We start from the raw sequence: 19,611 nt of genomic DNA on the forward strand, positions 1-19,611 counted from the left end.
TGTGTAACGAGTAACTACCGTTTCTGTGTATAAAATGACTGTGTGTGTAAAACATGACGTTAAAATCCTAAAAAATAAATAAATGAATTGACCTGACGTTACCAATCGAACATTATTGTGACTGCTACGTGTTTGGCTCGTTAAAACCTGTAGCTACTTACAGAAAGAGTCAGAGACGAAGCAAAGCAGCCAGATCACGGCTCAAAAGATTAGGCAAACTAAATCCACCTTTAGCAGAATTAACACTGCTATCAAAGGTAACAGCCTAAGTCTTTCCCCTCCCACAAGTTTATCTTTTAGCCTTTTCCCTCCTACTCCTCTTACATGTGACATCTTACCCTTGCTTCAAACAGACTGGCAGTTCCATACACTCTGTAGGACGACTCCTTGGCTAGAAGAGAAAAAAACTGTCTCGAAGTCTCTAGAAGTCTTAGAGTCTTTTAAGGCACTCCTGTCAGACTAAAACCCCACTCTTATATCCATCCACCAGCCAACGATGGGGAACGCCAAGAGTAGCGCCATGTCCAAGGCAATACTGGAAGACCTAAAGCTCAACACGAGATTTACGGAGACCGAGATCTGCCAGTGGTACGAGAACTTCCAAAAGCAGTGCCCAAGTGAACGCATCACGCCAGCTGAGTTTGAGAAGATCTACGATCGTTTCTTTCCTAACAGCGATGCCACTACATATGCAAAGCACGTCTTCCGATCGTTTGACGAAAATGACGACGGTACCCTGGACTTCAAGGAGTACATTATTGCCCTGCATATGACGTCAAGTGGAAAGACACAGAGGAAGCTAGAATGGGCCTTTTCACTCTTTGATGTCGACAAGAATGGCTATATCACCAAGGCAGAAGTGTCAGAAATATGCAATGTAAGTTCTTAAATGCCTGTTTACTGAAAAATAGAGACAATTCAAGCCTTATACCACATTATTATAGTATTATTATTATCTTTAATTTGTAACTGAATCACTTATGGGGCGGCACAGTAGTGCAGTGGGTAGCGCTGTCACCTCACAGCAAGGAGGCCATGGGTTTGATGGGAGACCAGGGTCCTTCTGTGTGGAGTTTGAAAGTTCTCCCTGTGTCTGTGGTTTCCTCCCAGAAAATACAAACACATGCAGTCAGGTCAATTAGAGCTACTAAAATTGCCCTTCGTGTGACTGTGTGTGTGTGTGTGTGTGTGTGTGTGCGCGTGCGCTTTCCCTATGACGCATCTGTGCCTTTTGCCTAATAAATAAAACCCATAAAAACCCTGACCAGGATAAACTGTGTTAAACAGACAATTAATGAATGAACGAATTGCTGAATCATTTATTTGATTCATTTGCCAAACATATTTATTCAAAGTAGCTTATGATTTAGATAAGTATTAGATCAGATTAACTTGCAATGTCACCAGTCTTTAAGTTTTTTATCAACTCATCAGCTTAAGTGGCCAAAAGCTGGTCTTGAAGGGTGCTTAAACAGATTAGTGCGCTGTAACAGGGAAGTCAGTTTCCTCTGGCGCTCCAGTTTCCTCCCACAAGTCCAAACACATGCAGTCAGGATAACTGGAGATACCCTGTAAAGGACTGGCAACATGTTCAGGATGTTTTGTCACTTTTCCCTAGATAATCAGACCCACCACAAGTATGATCAGAATAAAGCGGTGGTAAAACAGATGATAAATGAATTCATTATTTAATAAATCTGGCAGCTGTTCTGTTTATTTGTATATTTTTATTGTTAGATGTTATGTTATGCCACTACCAAAGAAAATATGTACCAACAGTATCAAGAAAATTGTACAAGCTGTAGACTGGACTAAACCAGAGTGGAGTTTAGCAGAGATACCCAGCAAAGTCCTTAAGATTAGTTTCATTTCACTGAGTCCGGCTACTCCGAAATCACCGGGCACATTGCAGCAGCACACCCCAGACATGATGCCAATCCATCACAGGGCCTAAACCATCCACCCCTCACACATAGCCGATCTTTACAAGTCTGTATGTAAACGCTCAACAGAATTGATGGAAATTCAAACTCTAGATCCCAGCTGTAGCAGGCTAGCACAGTTTACCTCTGCACCTAATCCCCTAATCCCTCATATATCATACCTCACGCTGTATTCGTTTTTTTACCATATCTACCAGCTAAGCTTTGACTATTTTATCCTCCTATTTGCACCCTAATTAAGTCTTGGCCGGGTGGAACTTCTCTCTCTTGTCACTGCCACCACCCCTACCCCGGACCGAGGGGGCACCTCCTTTGACACACAAACAGCTGATTGCTTATTTTTACCTGCCCAGGGCAGGGTCTCACAAAGCCCAGTATCACGAGCAGAGAGCCATGCACTGCCATATGTGATCAGCTGTCCCCTGTGCAGGCACCTTGACTATACTTGTGTCAGAGACAGTAATCCCTGTTTCAGCCATTGTTCCTCCCCCACAGACACACAGCCAATCGTAAGTCTGTATGAGATTAAAGAGCTCGAGATCTCAGCACCGGTGGGCTAGCGTGTTTTACTGCTGCACCACCCGAGCGCCACTTTTCTCATTACAATAATGTACAGGGCAGTTGTAGCCTAATGGTTAAGGTACTGGACTGGTAAGGTACTGGACTAGTACTGGACTAGTAAACAGAAGGTTGATGGTTCAAACCCCACCACATCCAGGTTGCAACTGTTGGGCCCTTGAGCAAGGCCCTTAACCCTCAGTTGCTTAAACTGTATACTGTAAGTCCCTTGGATAAAGGCGTCTGCTAAATGCCGAAAATGTAAATGTACATTTTCAAAACGTATCACAGAACAATATGTGTTAAAAAGCCATTCAGTGTCCCCAACACACATACATTACTTACAATACATTACATTTCTAATATTTTACAGTTCTTTTTTCTTTATCCCACAGGCCATCTTTAAAATGATTCCCAAGGAAGAACAAGCCAATTTACCAGATGATGAGAACACACCAGAAAAAAGAGCACACAAACTGTGGTCTTACTTTAACAAAAAAGACAGTGGTAAGATAACATCGCAAAAGCTGCAAATACATTTAAATAAATGCATTTATTTTATTATTATAAGTACAATTATTATTTATTGTTGTTGACGTATAAAGAATATTTTTAAGTGTTTTTTCTCTCTCCCTCACTCAGAACGCTTGGCTGAAGGGGAGTTCATACAGGGTATAATGGACAATGATAACGCCCTCCGCCTGATCCAGTACGAGCCCAAAAAATAAATCAACACAAAAGCCAAACCCAGTATAGGGGGGTATGCTTTGGTCGCAGTGTTAATGCTTTCGCATGGCTATTTCAGATTCTAACTACTGAACAGAGAAACAGAGCTTGTGCTTTTAGTTACATGACATCTTAATCAGAATAGTTTATTTTAATAACTCACACAATGACACTGACACCATAACCTGTATGGAAAAGTTGCATAACAAAGGTGATTCAGCTTTTCTTTCCTAAATACATGCAGTGGAATTTACTGTTCTTTACTAGAAGTGTTTAATGACCTTACTGTTTTTGACTTGTGTATATGTGCTCAAATAAAATTTTTAAAGAATCTGAAGACTCTCATGTATGGAATTCCATCATCTGTTATGATTGTAACTGTTATTTTAATGGGCTGCTCGGTGGGGAGCACTGTCGCCTCACAGCAAGAAGTTCCTGGGTTCGATCCCCACGATCCCCCAGGTGGGGTGGCCCTGGGCCTTTCTCTGTGGAGTTTGCATGTCCTCCTCGTGTCTGCGTGGGTTTCCTCCGGGCGCTCCGGTTTCTTCCCACAATCCAAAAATATGCAATTAGGTTAACTGGACACTGAATTGCCTTATAGGTGAATGAGTGTGTGTATGTGTTTGTGTGTGTGTGTGTGTACGTGTGTCTGCCCTGCGATGAACTGGCGCCCCGTCCAGGGTGTTACTGTGTGCCTTGCGCCCATTGAAAAGCTGGGATAGGCTTGAATATGAACTCAATCACTATTACAAACAGAGCTGCTCAGGCAGCACATTGTATATATTGTATATTGGCTGATTGTATGTTGACTGATACACAATTTCACTGTAAGAAAAAAAACAGTTTGAACGACATAGGCCAAAGGGACTAAAAGGGTTACTGACTTCCCAACAAAACCAGCAAAGAGATTCTGTGGTTGCACTAATGTGCAAAAATACATGATATAGTACAAGAAGCACAAAACCTATCATAATAAGTAATGCACAACTAAGGAATATAGTTTGATATTCTCTATATCTCAAAGCATTTATATACAAACAGAGCTGAAGGATGAAGGACCAGATGCATGCTTTTCTAATATGTTTCAATATTCCAGGATTATAATGCCCCATTAACAGTGCTCTAGTTACGCAGGAGTGGTTTGATAAGCACTAAGAGGAAGTCATGTTTCTTTTATTCTTCTTTAACAGTGATCTAACACCCCACCGTAAACCATTAAGCAGTTGTGTGAAATTACTTTAAAACAATTAAAGCTGTTAAGTAGTCAAAGGAAATGTCACCTTGTATTGGCTCATTCATACTGGCTGGCACACAGACCCTTATTTTGTCAATCTTCTATATAGTAACAACGCGACAGTGTGTATCATATTAGCTTTTGATTCTTAAATTGAGAACCAAACCGACCAAAGTGACCAAAGTAACCAAAGTGACCACACTGACCTAAGTGACCAAAGGCAAAGTTTAAACTTAGGTCACAACAACCGTGATGCTGTCACACACACCTTCTGCTACAACATAGAGAGATAGACAAACTGACAGACAGATAGATAGACAGACAGATAAAGACAGACAGATAAACAGACAAATAGACAGATAGATAGACAGATAGAAAGAAAGACAGACAGACAGATAGATAGATAGAGGCGGCATGGTGGCTCATTGGGTAGCACTGTCGCCTCACAACAAGAAGGTTCTAGGCTCCATTCCTAGGTGGAGCAGGCTGGGTCGATTCTGTATAAAGTTTGCATGTTCTCCCCGTGTTTGTGTGGGTTTCCTCTGAAAGCTCTGGTTTTTTTCCACAGTACAAAGACATGCAAGTTAAGTGAACTGGAGATTTAAAATAGGCCATGATGGTGTTTGACATTAAACTTAAACTGATGAATCATGGGTAACCCATAACTACCTGTCCTGTCATAAATAGAACCAAAGTGGAGAACATCCATTTCAAATCCTTATAAATAAATAAATATAATAGACAGCTAAATCAGTTTGTACAGAAAATCCCAGTGTGTGCAAGTTAAACATGTCTAAAGAAAGATAGAATAAAGGCAGATTGATCAAATAAAGGATAATAATAATATCCAATCTAAACATAATCCACTAAAGATTTCATTTCTACGAGCGCTCAGACTTCACAATGAGCCTGAAAAATCCATTTTTCAACTAATCTGCTTGCAGAAGCTTTTAGTGTCAGCATGTCACCTTGTTCATTAGACTTAACATAGTTTCATTTCAATTCCCCCCACATGATAATATTTTCAGGTACATCCTAAATGTACAGAATTTCTACACTCCTGTTAACAAGTCGGTCCTTTCAACGGCCTGTTCTATTTCATCCATCTCCATCTCACAGTCCTCACACTCCTGCGGTCTGCATCCTCCTACCAGCACCAGCGTAGGCAGGTCCCCATCTCCACTTAGTCCCATGTTCCCACGCTCCGCCCAGATGCTGTCCATCATCCAGTCCTGGCACTGCAACAGACCACTGACCGAGTAGATCCCGTCTCCTGAAACCACTTCATCATAAGATGGAGCGGCGCGTGTTTCCTCCAGCAGCAGCCTCCGTCGACGCCGAAGCTCGATGAGAGTTTTAGTGTATGAGTTCAGGGTGAGGACGGCGGCACCCATACAGCAGCTGAACGACACCCAGGCCAAACTGAGGGGTGAAGCATAACAAGAATTAAACAATTACAAATGAAACTGCAGAAAATACATTTTAATTGTAAGGGTGTTGTCTTTACTAGAGATACTGCTTTTGCAGGGACAACCTACTCTATGTCTTACTCTATGTCTTACTCTATGTCTTAGCAGACTTGGTCAAAACGCACTAATCAGTTCTGTTTACACTACATAGACTGTGCAAGTACTGGGACACCTCTTCTACTTATTAAACTGAAGTGTTTCAGCTATACCAATTGCTCATAAATAATATAAATGAAATTACACTGATCAGCCATAACATTAAAACCACCTCCTTGTTTCTACACTCACTGTCTATTTTATCAGCTCCACTTACCATATAGAAGCACTTTGTAGTTCTTCAATTACTGACTGTAGTCCATCCATTTTTCTGCATACCTTTTTAGCCTGCTTTCACCCTGTTCTTTAATGGTCAGGACCCCCACAGGACCACTACAGGACAGGTATTATTTAGGTGGTGAATCATTCTCAGCACTGCAGTGACAATGACATGGTGGTGGTGTGTTAGTGTGTGTTGTGCTGGTATGACTGGATCAGACACAGCGCTGCTGGAGTTTTTAAATACCGTGTCCACTCACTGTCCACTCTATTAGACACTCCTACCTAGTTGGTCCACCTTGTAGATGTAAGTCAGAGATGGTCGCTCATCTATCGCTGCTGTTTGAGTTGGTCCTATGGGGGTCCTGACCATTAAAGAACAGCATGAAAGGGGGGTAACAAAGCATGCAGAGAAACAGATGGACTACAGTCAGTAATTGTAGAACTACAAAGTGCTTCTATATGGTAAGTGGAGCTGATAAAATGGACAGTGATTGTAGAAACAAGGAGGTGGTTTTAATGTTATGGCTGATTGGTGTATATGCTTTCAGGTTTGCAGCAACAGTTTAGGGAAGGCACTTTTTAGCATGACTGTGCCCCTGTGCACAAAGCAAGCTCTACAAACACATGAAGAAAAGCTTGGTTTAAAAGTATCTTCAGTGTCCTTCAGTTCTCAGAAGGCTGTTATATCTAAAAAAAAAAAATCATGTTTTAAACTCATTTGTTTTGTGAGGTCCAACAAGCGTGTGATCAGGTGTCCGAATACTTTTGGCCATAAAGTGTATTATTACTGGGTCTCATAAAGGGTGACTTAAACTGAAATCTTAATCTGAACAGTATTTGAGAGTTGGCTGAGTAAACTTACACAAATGACCAGCCATAGTCCCAATTTTGAGGTCTCCAGTCTTTGGGTCCTACAATGACAGTCAGCTGAAAGACTGTGGTGTACATCATGTGGGCGACCATGCCAATTAACGCTAAAGGAAAAGAAAAAAGACAGAGGTACAAAACAGTACAAATATATTATTTTATACCATATGTAATATAAAGGTAAATCATTGTTTAATAGTTTTATAGAGCCTCATACCCGACAGCGCGATGCATAATGCAGCAAATGCATTGATTTTAAGAGCATGCATTTCTTTATGAGAACAAAGAACGTCCAACCACATGAGCAGAAAACCCATTCCCAACAAACTGATGTACGTGAACTCGGAAACCATAGACAACCAGAAGACACCTAACAGACAGTCAGAAAAAGGGAATCTTTATAGAGTGTATTAATAAAATTAATCAAAATGTGGTTTCATTTAATAATTTTTTTATCAATAATCATTTACAGTCTATGCTGGACAAATATGTAAGTATGTGGAGTATCTATGTAGTTATGAGTGAATGGAATGGTCATGTAGGATGAAAAGGTACCCTGCAGAATCATGGGTGACCCCATATATATAATGCCTTTTTCTCCCACTTTCTCACAATTTAGCGTAGTCAATATGTCATCCGCTGCTGGGGGATCCCCGATTTTTTGCAGTTGAGGTGAGTATATTGCTGCTCACGCTTCCTCTAACCCACGCACAGCCCTTAACGGAACCCTTTTCCACCCATGCAGTCTGCACAGGCGCCTCTATCAGCCAATCAGGGACCTTACACAGCATTTGAAGACCCCGCCCACATATTCCACTCATCCCTCCATACAGTCACTGCCAATTATGCCTGCTAGATGGCGCCCAGCCGACCGGTGGCAAAGCCAAGTTTCAGAATCTCGGCACTGGTGTGCTAGCGGAAAATCCCGCTGCCAACATGAGTTTAATTGTGTAAATATTCCAAACATGAAATTAATGAACATCAAAACTTTTGATATTATTACAAATAAAATGTGCTTGGACTGAGTTTATAAGGCTGTAGTTTCCACATGCAGTTGCATTATAATACAGGTGTATTAATGACTCCCAGTCACCCAGTATCATCCAGTTGCTTTGACACCGATTAGTATGAAGTGCTTTGAGAGCTGTGTTCGGAGGATGCAATCTCGACTGCATTCCATTTAACCCTGTCCCACCTGGAGCATCTGGAGCAAGATTCACTTTTCAATGTTTGACTACAAATAATTTATCAATGTGTCCAGTAAGGGCCACATTAAGTAATTAACTAATTTTTGTATGTTGTTTTTATAATGTGTTCATCTATTATAACTTGAATGGAGATCAGACCAAGTGTATATGTACTGTACATCATATTCAGAAATCAACAGGCATGTACAGTATGTATATACAAATGCATTCAAACTGTATTCTCACCATGGGTTTCCCCGGGGGTAAGATCAAGGAATCTGCGACAACGTTCTCCTGAAGAGTACATATAAAAAAAAACAATAATTCTTCAATAATCAATAACTATTTAATATAAAAAATCTGAAAGACTAGCATTTCAATTACACTGTGCTGTAGCTACATTTTCCAAACAAATAACCTACAGATCTGATCTCTTCAGTTTTAGTTCTATCATTACTTTATTAGACTCCTTTGTCTCCATCGTTTCTCTTACCATCAACATGTTTCTCACAAGACTCCCAAAATCCAGTGTGGAAGTAGCGGAACATGTACTTGTCCTCTCCTGTTTCCCAAATGTACTGGACTGCATTGGCCAATTTTCTCTGCTGAATCTTATCAAGTTCCTCCCTCTGTTCAGGTGATATTGTTGTGTTAGAGGGGCCTGTGTCCTCTGGGGTAGGAATTTCTGTAAGGACAGAGTAAGGTCAAACATCTAGAATGAACAAATCTGGCAAACATTGTTAAAAAGTAATTAGTAGATTATCATTTTATCTTGTAATACCAGAATTAATAAATACACTTTATGGCCAAAAGTATTTAGACACCTGACCATGAGCGTGTTGAACATCCCGTTTTAAAAATAAACAGTATTAAAATAGAGTGGCCACTATGTGATCATTTTAGCCATAACAACAGCCAGTCTTTTGAGAAGGCTTCTCACCAGATATTGAAATATGTCTGTGGGAATGTGTGACCATTCCATCAAAAGAGCATTTGTACTCCTTCAGAATTCCATCAGATGTCATGTGAAGTCCATTTGTCAGTAGGTCAGAGCTGTGTCGACATTATATTAGGCTGGTGGTTTTAACATCATGGTGAATCAGTGTAGGCCTATATCTACCATTGCAGCGACCATGACTGTGGTAGGTCAGTGGTTAAGACACTTGACTAATAATCAGAAGGTTGCTGGTTCAAGCCATTTCGCCTCAATTGCCACTGTCGGGCCCTTAACCCTCAATTGCTCTAATTGTAATCCGTCATAATTGTAAGTTGCTTTGGATAAAAGCATCTGCTAAATGAGGCAAATGCAAATATGTCAAATCTATAAATGCTCGGCTGCAAATCTGTTCCTCAGCAGGAGAAAATCTAAAACCATCAGTTATTGTATTTTATTCCTGTAAACAAATGTGGCTTTTTAGTGGAAGGTAGGGGGAACATAAAATCAGTTTAAAGCTTCTTTAAAAAAGTTAACATTTGTAGCAACAAAACTGTACTAAATACAAACTCAATTACATGTTATATTTTTATTTATTAACAATTACTAAATTATGTATTTTATTCCTTTATATGTAGTCAATAATCAATATCAGACTAAAAATGAGGGTAAAAAAAAAAAACCAAATCATACCTAGGTCATAAGATTTTTTGGTTTAAGTAACCTAGCAGGTTGGGTTGTACACATAACCCAGAAATATATGGTTAAAATAGCCCAGCCTGTACACTGTTATATAATGACCTAGTGTTAATGTAACCCAGTGGGCTAATGTAACCCTTATGTGGTTCTATTCTACGTATTCTATTATTAAAGCATTTAGAATTGTAATAAAGAGACAGAATAAAATGATAGCTCTGGATCAATCTTTGGAACATATTTCTTTTACTTGGCTTCTCTCAGTATTATTAGAGTATGCTGCCTTTTACGCTGTATATAATATTATCTTCACATTTTACACCTTTACCTGAAGGCACTGTACCCGTGGTAAAAGGCTGGCTGTTGTTCTGACCACATTTCTCCATTTTGACAGGAGACAGACAGAGTGGTTTGACCACTTTATGTGTCCCCTCACACCAGTAAGAGGTGCAGAAGGCCAGCACGGAGAGAGCCAGAGCGAGAGAGGTCAGGCTGAGACAGAGCAGAGAGCGAGAGCGCCGATTCATGTGGTCCAACATGGCACCTGAAGAACAGAGACGATCAGACAATTGCAAATTAACCATAACATTTTACACCGAGATAGATCTATCAGCATGTTTATGACCAAGTGGCTGAAACGTTATTAGGGTTTAATCTGGTGATAATAAAGTCCTGAACTGAATACAACAGAGATGCTGTTACGTGACCTTAAAGGAGCCGTTCATACCTGAAAATGTAGCACTTTGGACTAGTTATAACAGTCCTGTAAATGATACAGTTTGACAAATGATATATAAACAGATTGAAATACAATTAGCAAAGATTTAATTATAATAATTAGCAATTCATTTGACAAATATAATAGAAGCAATATGACAGGGGATAACTGTTTTCATGCAGAGTCTACACTAGAGGATGATGTTTACATTTAAGAATTATTTATTCATAAAAGCTTTAAAGTAATATTTAAAACACAGCTGCTCATTAAGACTTTCATCTATTCGTTTAAATATAACAGCAGCTTCATAACAGGCTACCACTATTAAACCCTTGCAGCTCATTCAAAATGCAGCTGCTCGCCTGGTTGTTAACCAACCTAAAGACTGCCACATCACCCCACTGCTGTACACCATCACCCCACTGCTGCGTTCTCTTCACTGGCTTCCTGTAGCTGCACGCATTCAGTTTAAAACACTGATGCTCACCTACAAAGCCAAATATGGACCAGCCCCAAGCTACCTTCGAGGTCTAATCAAACCCCGCTCTGTACCACGCAACCTCCGAGCCACTAGTCTCACTCGACTTGATCCTCCACCCAGGACTCGAGGAAGACGAGCATCAGCATCAAGGCTCTTCTCTGTACTTGCACCCAAGTGGTGGAACGAGCTTCCTCTGTCTGTTCGAACATCTGAGTCTCTCACTGTCTACAAAAGACGATTAAAAACCTTCATCACCTCTTTACTAAGCACTTAAACTGACTTGTACTTACTTACTAACACTCTTATTCATTTCCTGCAACAAAAAAAAATCTTTGGTTTTAACAGGGTTTCAGCAGATTCGTGTTCTTAAACTGTTGTCTGCTTAAACTAGTAAGGTAATGTTCACTATGGAAGCACTTCTGTAAGTCGCTCTGGATAAGAGCTTCTGCTAAATGCCGAAAAAGTAAATGTACTACTTGAATCCAAAATAGACAAAAACATTTTAAGTTTTCTTTCCTCTAATTTAATCCAATGCACAAATAACAAATTATCAAAACAACAGAAACAAAAAGAAATCTCAAGTTTTTCTCATAAACAAGTTGACTACCTACACATCTTTACTTCATGTTAGTAAAGATTACTTACTTACTTGCAATCGTAGTCTCAGTTTCTTATTTTTGTAAGCAGCACTGACTCTCAGCTCTACAACTAAGCAGGCAGCTTCTCTCCTTATAATCTCACACTTGTCTGGTCATTCCTCATCTTCTGTACATGGCTGCACAAATCTCATCCTTTTTGCTGTCTGCTTAAGAACCGGTGTCCCAGTCCAAGCCTAGATTTTGTGTAATCTAGTAAAACAGCAGACTACACTGTGTTTACTGAACAAATCACACATCAGCCTTTTCGAATAATCCAATCATGCAGCAAGATTAAACACAGCAGGTGTTTGTTTTAAAGCAGGGGTGCACCTCTGCACCGTAATCCCTCATCTCAGTAATCAATGTGACTCAAAACTCAAGACTATTAGAGCAAAGAGGAAAAAATAAATATACAGAAAAGATACATGAGTTAATACGTCACAATAATTTATTTACATTTATTACACAACAAAAAGTTAGAACATTACAAAACAAAGGGTCATAAAGGGTGTGTCTAAATTGGTCATCCCCAGGCTTGTGACTTGCAATAATGCAGAACAAGTTTCCCATCACTTCCGAAACACTAAAACACAAAAAGAGATAAAGTAAATATAACACCTGCCAAAAACATGCAAAATCTATTTACACATTAACTTAAAAGCCCCATCTTGTGTATTTAAGTGTTTGCCACAATAAATGTGTAATTTAGTCTTTTTAATTGAAGTAACAAAATGCAAGGAAGCATCACTGCAAATATTGTAAATTAATTGTAATAAACACATAAACAGACGATCTAAAAATAACTGAACATTCCAGTTAATGACACTTTTAATGGGTATAAAATCACCCACAGCAGCCTCTGCTGGCAGGATTAACATCTGTATGGTATTACAGTGTACACTGTTCAGCCATAACATTAAAACCACCTCCTTGTTTCTACACTCACTGTCCATTTTATCAGCTCCACTTACCATATACAAGCACTTTGTAGTTCTACAATTACTGACTGTAGTCCATCTGTTTCTCTACATACCTTTTTTTAGCCTGCTTTCACCCTGTTCTTCAATTGTCAGGACCACCACAGAGCAGGTATTATTTAGGTAGTGGATGATTCTCAGCACTGCAGTGACACTGACATGGTGGTGGTGTGTTAGTGTGTGTTGTGCTGGTATGAGTGGATCAGACACAGCAGCGCTGCTGGAGTTTTTAAATACCGTGTCCACTCACTGTCCACTCTATTAGACACTCCTACCTAGTTGGTCCACCTTGTAGATGTAAAGTCAGAGACGATCGCTCATCTATTGCTGCTGTTTGAGTCGGTCATCTTCTACACCTTCATCAGTGGTCACAGGACGCTGCCCACAGGGCGCTGTTGGCTGGATATTTTTGGTTGGTGGACTATTCTCAGTCCAGCAGTGACAGTGAGGTGTTTAAAAACTCCATCAGCGCTGCTGTGTCTGATCCACTCATACCAGCACAACACACACTAACACACCACCACCATGTCAGTGTCACTGCAGTGCTGAGAATGATCCACCACCTAAATAATACCTGCTCTGTAGTGGTCCTGTGGTGGTCCTGACCATTGAAGAACAGGGTGAAAGGGGGCTAACAAAGCATGTAGAGAAACAGATGGACTACAGTCAGTAATTGTAGAACTACAAAGTGCTCCTATATGGTAAGTGGAGCTGATAAAATGGACAGTGAGTGTAGAAACAAGGAGGTGGTTTTAATGTTATGGCTGATCAGTGTATGTAACTATCTCGTGCATGTTAGATAACAGAAAACTGGTTATAGCTTAAGATATGTCTCTATTTTGTAAATAAAAATAAAAACATGAGAAACATGTACCACTTATTATGTTGTATCTTAGCATAAATATTCTAACATACGCTTACCTCAAAAAGTACACCAACTTCTTGATCTGGTGACGGAGCAAATGACTGATTGACGTATATAAACTGAAAAATATATATATACATGTGTGTAAAGCAGTGCATAATTAACCAGTTTAGGCACTCAAATACATAAATCTAAATTAATCTATTCTTACACATTGATACTACTGTATGTTTTGCTTAATGTTGTATGATTTTAACATGATCTGTTAATAATAATAATAATAATAAAGGAATCAGCTGGGTTCAGGTTTTTACCAGTTGTTCATTAGGCTCGAGTTTAAGAAAGCGTGAAATGAACTGAGCAAGAGACTGCACGGTCCTTCCTTTCTCCACCGACCATTTCTTAGTCTTCATTATCGGCGTGTCTCCAACTGCCTTCAACAGCACGTCAACTGCAAGAGGCCAAAAACACATGAAGTATTAGCATCAGTATTTAAGAGAGTCAATAAGAATGAAAACTAGAATAGTATTTAAGATACTGGTCCATTCTGTCCATTCATCGAGTTTAGCATGTACAGTAAATTGCTTATATGATTCACTGTCCAAGGTACATGACCCACCCAAACCCAAACTTACTAGAAAACCACTTTATAAAAAAGACAGAACTTACTAGATTTTGAAATATGCCTGCAAAAAATTCACTTTAATTCAAGCACAATGAGTTTTTACGTTTTCAGCATTTAGCTGATGCCTTTATCCAAAGAGACTTACAGTACAGTGACAGTATACAGTCTGAGCAATTGATGGTTTAGGGCCTTGCTCAAGGGCCCAACAGCAGCAACCTGGCAGTGGTGGGGCTTGAACCAGCGACCTTCTGGTTACTAGTCAAGTACTCGAACCGCTAGACTTCAGCTGCCACTTTGCCTGCTTGCTAATTTAATTCTATTTTAAAAGTGTTGAGTATGGTGAAGGTCATGTTTCTGTAATGACTAATGAGCATTAATAATTGGCATAATACTGGTTTGTTGCTTGTTTATACTTCTTATAATGCCATGTGTAGCTAAGCAGCTATTTGAGTAAAAAATCGAGCACTACCCATGCAGAGTTTAAACCACTATCTGGCAGTAGTTTATTTATTTATTAGGATTTTAACATCATGTTTTACACACTTTGGTTACATTCATGACAGAAACGGTAGTTACTGGTTACACAAGATTAATCATTTCAAGTCTTTAATGTCAAACACAGTCATGGACAATTTTGTTTTTCCCAATTCACACACTTGCATGTTCTTGGACACGGTGGCTAAGTGGGTAGCACTGTCGCCCCACAGCAAGAAGGTCCTGGGTTCGATCCCCAGGTAAGGGCGGTCCGGGTCCTTTCTGTGTGGAGTTTGCACGTTCTTCCTGTGTCTGCGTGGGTTTCCTCCGGGTGCTCCGGTTTCCTCCCACTGTCCAAAGACATGCAAGTGAGGTGAATTGGAGACACTACATTGTCCATTACTGTATATGATATACCTTGTGTAATGTTTGTTTATTAGGATTTTAACATCATGTTTTACACTTTGGTTACATTCATGACAGGAACGGTAGTTACTCATTACACAAGATTCATCATTACACAAGATTCATCATTACACAAGGTTATATCAAACACAGTCTTGGACAATTTTCCATCTCCAATTAAACTGACTGCATGTTTTTTTTTTTAACTGTGGGAGGAAACCGGAGCACCAGGGGGAAACCCACGCAGACACGAGGAGAACATGCAAACTCCACACAGAAAGGACCCGGACCGCCTCACCTGGGGATCGAACCCAGGAATTTCTTGCTGTGAGGCGACAGTGCTACCCACTTAGCCACCGTGCCGCCCACCTTGTGTAATGAGTAACTACCGTTCCCGTCATGAATGTAACCAAAGTGTAAAACATGACTTTAAAATCCTAATAAACAAACAAACAAACACGTCTTTGGACTGTGGGAGGAAACCGGAGCTCCCGAAGGAAACCCACACAGACACAGGGAGAACATGCAAACTCCACACAGAAAGGACCTGGACCGCCCCCACCTGGGGATCAAACCCAGGACCTTCTTGCTGTGAGGTGACAGTGCTACCCACCGGCAGCAGAATCAGCATAGAGAATCAATGCTGTTTTAGTGGGGGATTCAGAGAATGTTTTCATTGCTTCAGAGTCCAATGGAGGTAAGCTTTACACCACTACAGCACACACTTAAAATTGTGGGGCATGATGATCTTGATGAGGTTTTTTTATGGGTGGATTTATAACAGTGGAAACCCTAAAACTATTACAAATACAATATGATAAATAAAAGCATTCAATATGCCCTCGATTGTTATTATTATCAAATACCATCAAGAAAGCAACATTCAATAGTTGCGTATATTTGGTCACATTGTGTAATAACAAGCATTTACTCAAATAAAAGTTATACATGTTAGCTGCAATACTGGGTATAATAACGTTTCGAATAAAATACTTTATTTATATCATTCTGCAAAGTAATAAATTAAATAAAGCAATAAGTGTATTATGTGTCAGTTCTGCGGGCAACATTGTGTTTATCACGTTAACATCAGTTTAACAGTATAATCGCTAATGCACCGCCCTGATGTTTGTTTACAGCTCACGCTGCTTCGCTATTGGTCAACGACAAACAATCCCGACATTTGATTCGCTCGCTGTCCTGTCAATCAACCATAGCGGAAGTAACTCGCGTAGCTCGGCACATATCGCAAAACAAATAGTGTATTTTGAATTTATATCGCAATGTTTATATAAAATTAACTCGCTTTTTTTCTTGTCATCCAGCTTTCCAGAATCTCCAGGATCTGCGCCAGCATTGTGCTGTGTGGATGATTCGTCTTTTTGTGTTTCTGTGGGAGACTCAGCGTTTTCCGACATCCTTTAGCATGTACACACACTAACAGAGCGCGCTCAGGCTAACATGTTTTCAAAATAAAAGTCCCAATCGATCGTTAATATAGATACAAAACATGGGGCGGCACGGTGGCTAAGTGGTCTCCTCACAGTGAGAAGGTCCTGGGTTTGATCCCCGGGTGGGGCGGTCCGGGTCCTTTCTGTGTGGAGTTTAAAGAAAAATATTTTTTAAGTTTTGATTTCGAGAATAAAGTCGAAATTATTTTGAGAATAAAGTCGAAATAATCAGAATCAGAATTCAGAATCTTTATTTTGCCAAGTACCAGGTGTACAAGGAATTTCTTTTGGTGCAGGTGTCAACATATAAACATTTCGAAATTAAAGTCAAAATGTTATGGCCATAGCAACCTCCTCGTGTTAAAATGAGGGATGTTCATGATTTGGTAAAGTTATACTTTCATATCGGTTTTACAAATAAAGAAATCCCCAATCTCCTGTCACATCAGCACCAGTTTGTTATTAGCGTAAGGGCTTCAAACGAGCCTTATGGACTCAAACGATAAACCAAAGCCGTATGGCTTTGCTATAAATATCGACTATGTGTTGTTGTATTGTGATCATCATTGTTTGTTTTCAATGTCTTATGTTTGTATGTTTGTATGATTGTTCCTCAAGAGGCTTTGCCTTTTGCCAGGCCGCCATTGTAAATAAGAAGCAGTTCTTAATGGTTAAATAAATAAATGTTTGCATTGACGGGATCCAGGTACTGAGACCTGTGTTTCTCTGAACTGACAAGCCTACGAACTCTTTGGCCATAATATTTCCACTTTATTCTCGAAATCGAAACTTAAAAATATTTTTTTACAGTGGCCCTAATACTCAGTCATACTGACCAGAATAAAACAGACAATGAATTACTGGTATTTGTTTTTATTATTATAAGTACTGTTATTATTTATTGTTGTTGTCGACATATACAGAATATTTTGCAGGACATGCAGCAGAACAAAGGCTCGAAACAAAATTAAGGTTTTTAAGTAGCCAATTTAAAGTCCTGACTTGAGATTCTGTGGCAAGACCATAAACAGGCAGTCCATGCTGCATGGTAGAGCCTGGATTCAAACCCATAACCTGTAGATTGATAGCCCGAGGCGCTAACCACTAGGCTACCACTGTCCTATATGGCCTACAATTGTGAGCACACACTATCCAAGCAATTAAGGGTTTAGGTATGTTGGGTTAAATGTATGCTGGCATTCCATGCTGGCAGAAAACCGGACCAGACCAGACCAAGCCTGACATCTCGGTTCCAAAGAAAATCAGGTTTGCCTACTGAAAAGTTGGCAAATCTGTGAGGGAGACCGTGCTAAATGAAAACTCACTCATCTGGAGTAATTTTAAACTCAAAAAGGTGCAGATGACTGTCAGTTAAGAGGAACTGACATGTCAATCATCTACAGGCCAAATTTGGGAACAATGGACATGATTTCAGAACTGAACCACACCGCCAATCTTCATGATAGGTGGGCTCATTACACATAGATTAAAGTGAGTAAAGACCAAAGCTGGGTAAAATTTCTAAAATCTCTTCCATGTTCTAATTTTTTAACCTCTCAGAATACATTTGGTGTGTTGGATGCTCTAAATTTTCCATGGGTAGTGGTAAATAGGTTAGTACACTATTCAGAATGTATTACTAAATGCATTTTATAGTATTATAAGGGGCCCACTGGCTGCAGAAATCGGCAGAGGTCTCAGATTCTACATAGAATAATGTCTGTTTGCCCTGCCACTAATGGCCTGGCAGGAAACATGAGGGTACAAATGACTGCCTGTGGCTTTTCTTTAGCCAGTAGTAATGTGTTGCAGTTGAAAAAGCCCTTTAAATATCATTATTGTTAAGCTTTTGCTTGCTGACTTATTGGCTTTGGGTTTGTATGGTGTTTATGCGTCAGTGACACCTACACGCTTTGCAGTCTTTTGTTTTCTCTGGATCATATACAGACATTCTTTGATCTTTTCTGATGTGTGTTACGGCACCCTGTGACTCAGAAATAGAAACAGAAAGAGAGAAAAAGAGGCAGTGTGTGTGTGTGTGTGTGTGTTTGGGGGTTTGTTATACTAGGAGTGAAGTCATCAGGGTCAGTTTGAATTCATCCCTGTTTTTACCCTCCTCTTCCTGTGCAGCTATTCAGCAGCTGGGTGTCCAGGATGTCTGTTTTTGCTCAGAGCCTCACGTTTAGTTCACACATAGTTGTTTAGCACAGACTGAATCCAGAAGGACAATGTTGAGTTTTTCCTCTTGTTAGCTTAATAGGTTTTGCTGGTCACACTTTGTAAAATAAGAAAAATACAAACATTTAAAACTGAAATAATAATAACCAGTGGTCACTCTGTGGAGAGTTTTTTTTGTCTCGAACCATTTGTGTCTAAGTGATTTGACACTCCCACCTTTGCAACAGTTCACACAAAATGTATTGTTATCAAATAAATAGTTTAGAGTTTGGTGTAAGAAACAGTGACTAAAACCAGGAGGACAAATTCCATGTTAATGCTCAGGGTTTTATAATAAGATGTTCTAAACCACATATAAATGTGAATAAAGTACCCACAAACTGTGTGGTAATGATGTACAACATGACAGATCATAAATTCTTTGAGGCACACCTCAGTTAAAAAACAAAACTATTCAAATAATGAACACAATGTTGCAGGGCTGGATCAGAAAAGCAGTAATTGCTATATTAGCCTGTACATGCTAAGAACAGTGTGTGACTCAGCTGTACAGCAAATGTTATACACAAACACACACATACACACAAACCTCGGTCACTATCTGAATAACATGACATTCATAGGAAAGCAAAATATACAGTTATTACATAAGTTAAATATCATGTTCTTCTGTACCGTCTATTTAACAGTTTTAATAAGATCAGAGCTAAATGAGCCTGATATACAGAACAGTAGATAATCACATTAAAATGTTTGAGGTCTCCCAACTAGTTTAAATATACAATGAAGACAAAATCATCATTCTATTTATTGAAGAAATTAAAAAGTGAAAAAGTTATTGCACCCCATAAACTTGGTTGTGCCACC

At 39.6% G+C, this 19,611-nt stretch overlaps 3 protein-coding genes across 3 annotated transcripts; 1 reads left to right on the plus strand and 2 right to left on the minus strand.

Moving 5' to 3' along the window:
- The first annotated feature begins 496 nt into the window (after positions 1–496).
- On the plus strand, positions 497–3,229 carry rcvrn2 (recoverin 2). Its single transcript, XM_062991739.1, has 3 exons — positions 497–877; positions 2,897–3,008; positions 3,144–3,229. Exons 1-3 carry the CDS (start codon positions 497–499, stop codon positions 3,227–3,229), a joined length of 579 nt encoding a protein of 192 aa, XP_062847809.1.
- A 2,213-nt stretch (positions 3,230–5,442) lies between these two features.
- On the minus strand, positions 5,443–10,471 carry si:ch211-149k23.9 (germ cell-specific gene 1-like protein). Its single transcript, XM_062991738.1, has 6 exons — positions 10,276–10,471; positions 8,796–8,987; positions 8,549–8,596; positions 7,333–7,485; positions 7,111–7,222; positions 5,443–5,883 (listed from the first exon to the last, which is right to left on the minus strand). Exons 1-6 carry the CDS (start codon positions 10,469–10,471, stop codon positions 5,514–5,516), a joined length of 1,071 nt encoding a protein of 356 aa, XP_062847808.1. The 3' UTR covers positions 5,443–5,513.
- Positions 10,472–12,195: 1,724 nt separating this feature from the next.
- Positions 12,196–16,565, minus strand: atg12 (ATG12 autophagy related 12 homolog (S. cerevisiae)). The gene is made up of 4 exons (XM_062991740.1): positions 16,422–16,565; positions 13,926–14,062; positions 13,668–13,730; positions 12,196–12,352 (listed from the first exon to the last, which is right to left on the minus strand). The coding sequence occupies exons 1-4, from the start codon at positions 16,531–16,533 to the stop codon at positions 12,293–12,295; spliced, it is 372 nt and encodes a 123-aa protein (XP_062847810.1). The 5' UTR covers positions 16,534–16,565; the 3' UTR covers positions 12,196–12,292.
- Positions 16,566–19,611: the final 3,046 nt, after the last annotated feature.

This window comes from Trichomycterus rosablanca, chromosome 3, assembly GCF_030014385.1.
Source record: "Trichomycterus rosablanca isolate fTriRos1 chromosome 3, fTriRos1.hap1, whole genome shotgun sequence".
NCBI classification, from domain to species: domain Eukaryota; kingdom Metazoa; phylum Chordata; class Actinopteri; order Siluriformes; family Trichomycteridae; genus Trichomycterus; species Trichomycterus rosablanca.